Source organism: Vigna umbellata, chromosome 11 (genome assembly GCF_029865625.1).
Source record: "Vigna umbellata cultivar VRB3 chromosome 11, Vumbellata_1.0, whole genome shotgun sequence".
NCBI lineage: Eukaryota > Viridiplantae > Streptophyta > Magnoliopsida > Fabales > Fabaceae > Vigna > Vigna umbellata.
The window spans coordinates 5,710,539-5,721,090 of record NC_142175.1 but is presented as its reverse complement, the minus strand read 5'-3'; the positions used below and the strand labels follow the sequence as shown (position 1 = coordinate 5,721,090).

Sequence of the window (10,552 nt, the reverse complement as noted above, 5' to 3'; positions counted from 1 at the left end):
CACGACACCAAGAGTTGGAGTGAAATGGAATGAGGATGAGAGGGTGATTTATGAGAAGGTTAACTCTGCCATATGTCTACATTACTCTGCCACATGTTCTTGTCATTCCACTAAGTTATTATCCTCTAATGACATCAACATTAATTTAACAAACCATATTAATTTATTTTTTTAAACATTAAAATTACATTGAGTAAAAAAAAACTGAACTATTACTATAAATATTAAGACAAAAAATATTAAATCTGTTAAAAAACAAACTTCTTTAAACACAGAGATGTTTTCTTAAACAAGCTTTCTGAAACCTTACATAAACACCTATCTTTCCTTGTCAGATTGAACATTTCAGAAATATTACGAATTCAGCAATTCAAAAGAGAACACTGTTTCGTTATATAATCTCCACAAAAATTCAACATCAATAGCTTTTGCGGCAGCAACAAACAAGGGTATTTTAATCTTATTAGTACGACGATGTAGGAAGTAATCATTGGAGTGCAGAAAGCAAAATCCTACCAATCGCTGAGATATCTAATGAAGGATGGTGATCAATATTGTATTTAGTTTATTCGTATTTTACATTATTTAATATATATTACCTGAACACTGACTAAGTTTTTTTAATGATTTGTGTATTAAGTATTCTCTTCTTTGATTACAAGTCAAGTCTACGAGTCACACTTAAGACTTTCAACGTGTTTACACTAACCCTGTCTGAGAGCCTTGCTTACATGCAATTTCTAAATATGTCTGGAAAATGAAACAATTTCATGTTAACAATATGAACATTATGCACAAGTTCAGAAAATCAAAAGAATAAGGATTAGTAACTAGTTTTTCATGTTTCATCCAATGTTCATCTTCTCTCCCTGTTCACGAGCAATGGAAGCAGAGAGAATTCCGAGATCACGATTTAAGACTGTCAATGCAGATTCACATTCAGATATTATTCGTGTGACAGAGGAAGGCCCGTCAGATGTCTCAGAAGAACCAAAGGCAAGAGCTGCATGTGAATCTCTAAGATTCCGTAGGTTGCCCAAAAACTGTTTCAAATAATCACAAATATATTGTCGGTGAAGGCAATAATATTTTCAGAACATAGGTTCCTTTAACAGCTCAATTCTCTCACTTTACAAAAACATACCAACATTAAATTTTATGCAATGTTCAGTGTAAACCAATAGCACAACTCTAAATCAGATCTACTATAGTTTACAGAGCTTGTGTTTTGCCTATTCATGTACAGGTAGAAAAAGGAGTTGACCCGCCACCAAATTACAAACTCAGAACTTTAAGACTATTTTGAATCACGCCATTATACCACAAGAATCACTGTTCAATATACATATCGTTTAGTCATCAGATCAGCCAAAAAACCACGTTTCTTTTTATTATAACTATGAATTAGATCAACTTTTAAGCAACCAAAACTTCAACATGGGATTGTCATATACTGTCTCCCACTTGTTTATCCCTTTCACATCTGCAAGCACCTAAAGGCATGATACAGACATGCACACATTTTATATTGCGGACAGCATGCTTTGATGCCAAGTTTGGTCAATCACGAAATTAGTGGGAAATTCATGACGAAATAGGGCTAATAGCTTAAGACCAAACCCAAATAAAAAAGTGGATGAGAAAAAAGTTTAGCAAATGAGCAAAATTCAATCTAATTAGAAAATTTGGAGGGATTAAGAGAGGTAGACAATAAGAACTACATGTCTTAAAAAATGGGTTTTAAATCAAACTCAGCCTACAAAAATGATTTACAAGATAATGTTTGCATCAATTTATAAACTTTAATTTGGTCATATTTGAGTTGATATGGAATCTCCAACTCACCATCTCATCACATGGATTAGACATCTCAAACGTAAGAATATACATAAGAGTGCTTTGATAACAATCTGATATAGTGAATGGTCCAACAAATCTTGTTAGAATAGACTTTAATATCATTTTAAAAAGTAAATCTAATTATATAATGAAGTTTTTACCAACTTATATACAATAATTAAGTCATATCTCTAATCAATATATGATCTCCAATAATAAAACAAGGATGATCTACCAGAACACAAAAAGGAGTTCTGTATTTTATGAATAGGTATCTCTGTAACTAGCCACTAATAGATTAATTTAGAATCACGTTCAGCCTCACTTGATTTTAAATTTTTAATAACATAAACAGTAGTACCAAATGTTTTTGAAAAAACATTTATGCCAAGCATAAGAAGGTTACCTTCAAAAGCATTTTATAGGCCTCCAATAAACGATTGGCTGCTGGTCCAAAGCCATGAAGTTGTGGAACCTCCATCATGTGTGTCCATGGACGAATTTCCTACACAAGCAATTTTTTATAAGTTTTCCCCAGATGTAATTACTGTTTTAGAGAGCATTGTCATATCATGAAAATACGTAATAGTAATACCAAAAAATTAATACAAAATTTATACATTAAAGTACCTTCTAGTGATTGGAACTGTAAGTATACAGCACTATTTAATAATCAGTAAAATGTATCAAAATCACCTTTTAGCTATGGTTTTATTTCTGAGCTATACCTAGTCAATTACAGGTTTTCATAAATGTCAATTAAAATTACAAGTTTCAGAGGTAGCAGTACCGTGATCAGATCACCATAGATATCAGCTATTCTGGTCTAGATGCTCAAATTATGGGATATTTAGAAGTAAATAAACAAAAACCTGACTAGTTGCATATAAAAGCAAGGATAGTTCCGTCATTCATTATCATGCTCTCTTTTTTCACTTGTAGTACTACTAAATATTTATTTGACTGGATTCAAATAAATAGGACAGGGAATGCAAACATCTTAGAGAAACGCATGATTAAACCTTGGTGTAAATCAAATTGAATGTTCTAGCTGTTTCTAGGAAAGACTCCAAATGTGCTCTCAGCTGGGCTTCCACCTCTGTATACTCCTCATCTGGATGGTATGCATGCTACAAACAGGATAAGATAGCACCAATATCAAAATATATATGATAGTATTACACAGAAATGCTTTGAAATTAAAGTCTCATCCTGAAAAACAATAATAATAATTAGAAAATAAGATATTAAAAGACGAGGAAAAATAGCACACAATGTCAACAAAAATGGCAAGAGACAAAAAGTTGAGACTCACTAAAAGAAAAACTGACATTTACAGGCCAGTTTTGTTTGGGAGAACTTTCTGTTTTAATCTCCTATTTTCACAACTAATTACCAAAATGTCATCCTGTCTCCATTTTGTTTCCAATTTTAAAGATTTGTATGGGAAACAATGAAAACAAGACCCTTTAAAACATGAAACAGCGAAACAAGATAACATTGTCGTAATTATTTTTTGCAACAATATTATGAAAATATTACCTTATTTTCATTTTACTTCCATTCTTCAAAGATATTTGTACAGGAAATAGTGAGAACAAGAACATAGTGTTGTTATTATTTCCTATACAAGTCTTCGAGAATAAGTAAAAGCATGGCAGCATTTATGCAATTATTTGTGGAAATAGGAAATGAAAACAAAACCTTTTCTAAATCCAAAAACTATTTTGTTATTTTTCTTCATTACCAACCGATATCTTCACCAGTAATTATAAAAGTGTAATCTCGTGTTTTTTTATTCCCCATTTTCATAAATTTGCAAGGCAACTATCTTTGGACTCAACTAATTCAATTGCAAGGAAACTATTTTTAAAATCATGAGAAAATTAAATTATAGTAAACAAATGAAGTAAAGTTTTAGTAGCTCTTGGTGTAGATTAGTCTATAAGAACATCTGCCTAAATCTATAGCAAAATAATATTTAAAGAAATAGCAGCAGTCAACAAGAAATGCGTCACAATTAAAGGGAAGCTCAACTTGCAGAGGATTACCAGAGGAAAACCAAAACATAACGCAGTATCAATAACAAACTTGGTTCATGTCCTCTTTCAGTAAATCCTTGTAAAGAATTAAAAAAAAAACAAGAAGAAAAGCAGAGAAAGAGGATGAAGGAAGAAAATAAGTATCTGGAAACTATTTAGTAAGAAACATAAAACTCAGTGCTATCATAGGTTTAATTTGGTAAAAACAGAAATCATCAAACATGCAGTACACTAAATAGGTGAAACCATATGGCTTGAAAGAAAAAGACGGACAAAAAGTAATTCAATTTACTGATTAATTTCCAGCTACAGATATCATATCATATGACTATTAAAGACAAGTGGGTTGAGGAGTTCAATAAACCTTGGATGCCAAGTCATCAACTTTTTGTTGAAGATTCAACAATATTTTTGATTGTTCAGAAAACTTTGACTCCAGCTCAGAGACATCTGGCCTGAAAATATTTTGATTAAAAAACCAGAATGTTACAATCTCTCGTGGGAGACAATTTCTTTTACTAGCAAAAGATAAACCATTTCCATCAACTGAACTTCCAATTGAACATATATTATTTATATGAATTGAATCCAAAAGCTGAATCCAAAGTGTCAGCAGCATTTGAGTGCCCAACTTTAAAGAAACACAATAATCTTAAAAGCATACAAAAATCTTTAAAATGATGGATCCATTTTAAATATGTTTAATGGGTAAGTTTGTGAGTGTGCATACGAACCTTCACTACGTGTTACTTTTCAAAGCAATATTATTTTTACTTCATTTTAAAGAAAAGTAAGTTCAAATGGCAGAAGTGCAAATGTACAATTAAGGAGAGTTTAAAGTATCCTCCAAGACACAACAAGGTTCAAAACAGAGAAAACGAAAATATCAATAAAGCATGAAAAATGTGCAGTCCCTGCATGATAAAAATAGAAAGTCCCCAGAAAAAGACACTGGCAGAGTCTAGTGTGCATTATATAACATCGTTTATGGTTACTAAATTTTGGTTAGAGAATCATTTATACAGTGGTTATTATTGCCTATTTTTCAAATATTTATGACCTTATATTATTTATGAAGTGTGTACTTGTACTGTAAAGGCTCTGGTTCTGTACTGTTTTCTGTTAGTTTCTGTGAAGAAAGAGACTTTAAATCTAACTCAACCTTACAAAATCGGTTTGTAAGGTGAGAGATCTATAGTCGATGTGAAATCTCCAACACCCCCTCACGCCAAGATATATACATCTCGAGCGTGAGACTAAACATTAATGGGTGATCTTTTACAATTTAATGCAACAACTTTGCCACAATTAAAGCTCTAAAGAACAAATTAATGCAAAAACTTTGATGATATTCTAGCCTTCCTCCATCTTCCATTGAACAAAAGGTTGCCTCTATGGACACCAGACTGAAATTTTCACTGGCATTCGTCAGTTTATATTTTCACAATGTTAATATTTACAGAGGACAAACTGTTAAATACTGCTTTTCCTGTGCATAATCATGGAATATTTCAAATTTTTCACTCGGAATATTTCTCCCCTGACTTCTAAGTAACATTTGATGTTGCATCATAAACCAAGCCAATGCAATTCAAATATATGCCCTAATGTCTTACATATGTTAACCCTATATCAAATGTTAAATAATTTGGTGAGTTAATTTTACAAATGGGGGATCGTCGTTATGAAATAAAGATATTTACTCAAATAATCACAGAATGGGAAGGTAAATATCCATAAGAAAATGAAGAAACTTTTACAATGGATATATGGACTGAATCTGAACATCTGCAGGAAACAATTTGCATTCTTCAGAAAATATTTGAGCTTGTTTTTCTGCAATGGAATCTATCAATTGAATGTCCTTGGCTACCTGCTCGTCAACACTACAGAAATCAGAATAAAAAACAAATTTATGTCAATGCTTCTCTACAAACAAAAAATTTACAGGAAAAAAAAATTATCACTTAGAAATATTTGAGAGTGGACAACCTCCATTCCGGATTATCTGCACATATTGTTGCCTCCACAAGATCTACAATAAGACGAAGCATTTCAGTGCGGTCTTCATAGCTTCCATGCCCCTATCACATTTGAATAATACTTACCAGCCTTCTAGGTAAATCATTACAAGTACATATATGAATATTACTGTAATGCATTAAAGATTAGGACATAAAACATTAAATATTCACTCTTCTCCATATATTCAAAATATAATAGACCAATGGATACAACTTATAGGAGAAAAATAGACCACTGGCAAGCCTATCTGTAACCTCCTTTCTTTATTAATACACAAGAATTTTCTTAAACCATTAGTATTAGATAATATTTAGTGAAGTTTCAATGGATTAGCTATTAATGATTAATAGTACATGTTAGTTACAAAGAGAATTAGACAAAACCAGACCAATCAATTGCTATGCTTTAGCACATTAACAGGTAGTTCCCAGTTCAGCTAATTTCCTATAACCGTTTCTGCTTTAAGCCTTGACTCAAAATATATAGATATGGTCCCCAAAGATAACTAAAATCTGTTCATGAATGCATCAATGTAGTCACAAGAATTAAAATTATCATATACTACATCTGCTAATCTAGGCAACTCTTTTAAACAGTAGTGAACAGGCATCACTATCAGTACATATACATATAATTCAAAAACACTATCACCCTGACATTTGAGAATCTAGTCAGTTAAGTCTAATTTAGGTTTCCAATATTTTGTTACTTTTATTAATGATTATCCTAAATGTACTTGGTTTAAACAATTGCTTAAAGAGTTATAATTTTGAGATGTCACTCAAATGACATTTATACGTGACAATCAAGTTGCTCGTCATATCAGTTCTAGTCCTATCTTTCACAAGAGAACCAAACACATTGAGATTGACTGTCATTTTATTTGAGAGAAGATTGTATATGGAGACATTAAGACTGAGTTCGTAAACTCAAATAATCAGTTAGCAACATTTTCTAAAGTCTTTACGGGGACTGAGAATTAATTATATTTGTAACAAACTTTATACATACGATGTGTACGCACTAGCTTGAGGGGAAATGTTAGATATATTGCATTTTATGTTAATTGCGAAAACATGTCTCTATATTAATTATGTTATATTTACATATTCATTTGTATTTGGGCTTAGCCCAAATTCTCTTTATTATAAATACATTACCCTATGTGTATTTTGTACACAATGGAGATTAACCCTATACCTAGTTTTTTACTATATTCAATACAGACAAAGAACTAAAAGCAATAACCCAAAAATGGGACATCACCAAAACAATTCATAAGGTATGCACAAATGAAACAGAAGAATATAGCTTGAGAGATCAGAGAACAGCAAAGAAAAGATCAATAAGTACAATATTATGAGCAATAAGAGAAAGACCATATTACAAATTGTGTATATATGTGAAGGAATAAAACGTAAAAAGAGATATAGAAAAATTCTTATAATTTGAATTTGGATCTAACTTAACCCAAAAAAGTTTGCTTGTGAGGTAAGCATTGCCTCTTATTTAAATTATTTTAGCTGAATACCTAATTAGTATGGGATATCCATACACAATCCTCACACTGAGGGCTACACATTTCAACCATGAAGTTTATAGACTTAAAATGTTTATTAGTAGTTGGTAACATCCTGATAATGAGCGGCCATATGCCCAACAACAACTACTAGAATAAGATCCAATACCATCTTCGAATTTAAGTTTGAGCTTGACTCAATCCCGAAGGCTACCACACAAGATGAAGGTTTCTCCTTACTTAGATACATTATTTGATCATATCATATCACTAATCAATACTAGATCTCTAACAAAAATAGAATACCAAAACTATTCAAAAACTACAAAGGTTCATAAAACAGAAATATGGAATTTAAAATGTCCATAAACATACACCGAGCTGTCTGTCTTTTTATAAACTCGCTTAAAATTGCAGTCACCTTTAAACTATCTTAATTACATCCTCTTGTTAAAGTTATATGCCAGTCTCAAGAATGTCTACATTATGTAGTGTACAACCATCAGAAATTATTGATATCCCACATCAACTAAAAATATGGTCAATGTAGTCCTACCATATAAAACTTGAGCGATCTTCAACTTACAAGTTAATTTTGAGACTAAGTAAAGCCCAAATTTGAAGAGTCTTTTACACTTCTTATAGCTATAAACTCAGTAATAGTTAGCCAAGAAATCAAAATGACTAACCTGAATGGCTTCCGTATCTACAGTTGTTGTAATGCCCAAAAACTTAGCAATCTCTGCTAAATCTGCAAATTGCAATTCATGAGAAACAAAGTTACTACAAGAAAGAAAACACAATCAAAAAGTGCAAACAAATTCATTTCAAAAATAATCACCAACTAAAAAGAGATACATTCTGCATGATGAAGATGGACGACAAAATGGAAATTTACAGAGCAACTTGCACAAATAAATTGACACTCAAATGGTACTACCTCTAGATGTGAAAAAAAAAACTGATTATTTCCCCATAGTTTTATACAGAAACATAAAAGAACAAATTAAAAATATTTTACAAAATGTGGAACAACAAAGCTCCTATCAGCATAAAAAGGATGTGAAATTGTTCTTTTTTGCAGGACATACACAGAATAGAACTAGAAAACTAAACCATTAAGAGATGGATGACTTAGAGTGGCATGCTATAACAAACCAAACAGCACAACCTTGATAACACAACACAAACATCTTTTTTCTTCTATACATACAAATGCAGAAGTCTGCACAAATCACAAACTTAGTCACAAAGAAAGCTTGGATGCTAGGTTGTGAACTAGCCATTGGAAATTTAAAAACACGAAAATAAGAAGACTTACACTGAATTCGACCTGTCTCCTCATCACGATCAAGACTATCCCCTTGTAAGTTTTGTTGAGAAAAGGGTGACTTATCACCTAAAAGCCTGTTGTAAGCATAAGTACCAAATAATTTCTTCTTAACATTGACAAGAATACTTAAAACTGTAACTAGTAGTGCTGCACGTAGGCAAAAACCAGACAATGTTGGAATCGCTAGGGCTAAGTATTGCACGAAGAGGGTAGAAAATAGAAATAGTAGTATTGGACATACAGAAAGGTAAAGGTTTTGTTTTTTCACTTGGTTTGTGCAAGGCAGATGGTGTGAATGCATAGCTAATCAGAACACTTTCAAGCAATACATGTAGAGCCTGGAAAAAAAAACAAAGAGGGGAGTGGGAAAAGTACGCCTAGCTTTTGCGTCAATATGCAACAGGACGGGGTTCCAATATAGCATAAGTAAACCCATGTAAAGTCATAATAATGGTTGTATAACCCAGCAACTCCATTTTCTATCAACTTGTTTTCGAGAAGAAAAACTTCCTCAAATACAAAACAGAAAAATGAACTTTCAGAAGCAAAGAAAAATAAGATACCGAAAGAAGAGCCACTCCAGAAGGGCATAGCGCTCCATGCCAGCAAATAGGAGCGACTGTGCAGGCGCATTTGCTCTAGGATAATTAAGGTCCGCCAATTTCTTCCGAATCTCTTCCATTTGCCTCGACGCCATCTTCTGCAGTAACTTATTTCATCTTACTGTCACACTTCCTCTTTAGTACGGAGCAGGTCCTTGTGCTCCTCTCAGAATACACTAACATAAAGCGAGACAAAATTACGTCAATTAATATGACAAACTCAATCAGTTCATAGATCTGAAAATTAATAGAACCACAAAGCGAATTGCAGTTTAAAAACATTTCAAATGCCACCCTAGAAAAATAAAAAGCTCCACAACGATCCGAAAAAAAAATCAAATTCTATGACCGATTCAGACGCGAAAATTTGAAAATCGACTTCAGTCAATGCAAAAAACGGATCCAACGCGCACTCTAGATTACAAAGGCCGGCAACGGCATTGCTTCAAACCTGACGGCAACACGTGAAGTGGCGCAAGTTACGTGCGAATCAGCGAAGGATCTAGCCGTTTCCTGAGAATTGTCGGAGTTTTTCGTCTCCGGTTTCGCGCCGGCGCTGTGGACGACGGCGTGGGGAACAACGTAGAATCAGACGAAGAACAGCGTCAATGTTTGACAGAGAAAAACGAGTAGAGTTTGTATGCGGAGGACAAAGACATGGAGAATGATGAATAACGAACCACACCCTGTTTTCTGGTGGAAGGTGCTCTGGCTTCTGTTACTCCCCTCCTGTGCTGAAGATTTCAATTCAAGTTTTATTTGTATCCGATCCCCATTCTGCCCTCACACTTTCAACTTTTAATTTTGTTTCCCTCTTAGAACTTTTTGGAAAATCTAGGGTAGCTTCTAAGAAATTTTTCCATAAATAGTATTTTCTTTATTAGTTTCCCAACCAAATTTGAAGAACCGAATTCTCATCTCTATTTAAATGAATATTGGTGTAAATCACATTAGAATTTGGTGCTTGAAGTCTCGATTTTTGGAAAGTTTTGTATGTTTTTTTCTAAGCAGTTCGGTGGAAGAAAATGGAAAAAATTTAAAAGAAATCAAAATAAAATAAAATTATTTTAGTGATTGGAAAAGAAGGTTGGAAAAGAAAGAAAGAAACTTACGACATGTACATACTATTAAAATTCCTTTCTGAATTTTGTCTATCCTGAAAAATATTCATCAAACTTTGGTATTGTATGGA

The 10,552-nt window shown here is 32.7% G+C and overlaps 1 protein-coding gene across 1 annotated transcript; it reads right to left on the bottom strand.

The window, feature by feature from the left end:
• Positions 1 to 607: 607 nt before the first annotated feature.
• AUG7 (nuclear matrix protein) lies at positions 608 to 10,223 on the bottom strand. The gene is made up of 10 exons (XM_047322105.2): positions 9,812 to 10,223; positions 9,322 to 9,536; positions 8,747 to 8,832; positions 8,115 to 8,176; positions 5,874 to 5,965; positions 5,642 to 5,767; positions 4,246 to 4,336; positions 2,862 to 2,969; positions 2,246 to 2,344; positions 608 to 1,043 (listed from the first exon to the last, which is right to left on the bottom strand). Exons 2-10 carry the CDS (start codon positions 9,453 to 9,455, stop codon positions 846 to 848), a joined length of 996 nt encoding a protein of 331 aa, XP_047178061.1. The 5' UTR covers positions 9,456 to 9,536; positions 9,812 to 10,223; the 3' UTR covers positions 608 to 845.
• Positions 10,224 to 10,552: the final 329 nt, after the last annotated feature.

Bases quoted from the DNA above. Each gene is read 5' to 3' on its own strand.
- AUG7 (XM_047322105.2), bottom strand. From the start codon at position 9,455: ATGGCGTCGAGGCAAATGGAAGAGATTCGGAAGAAATTGGCGGACCTT. The intron at 8,177-8,746 runs GTAAGTCTTCTT...TGCAATTTGCAG, and splicing joins GGAGACAGGTCGAATTCAGT to ATTTAGCAGAGATTGCTAAG. The intron at 1,044-2,245 runs GTAACCTTCTTA...TATTTGAAACAG, and splicing joins CCTATAAAATGCTTTTGAAG to TTTTTGGGCAACCTACGGAA.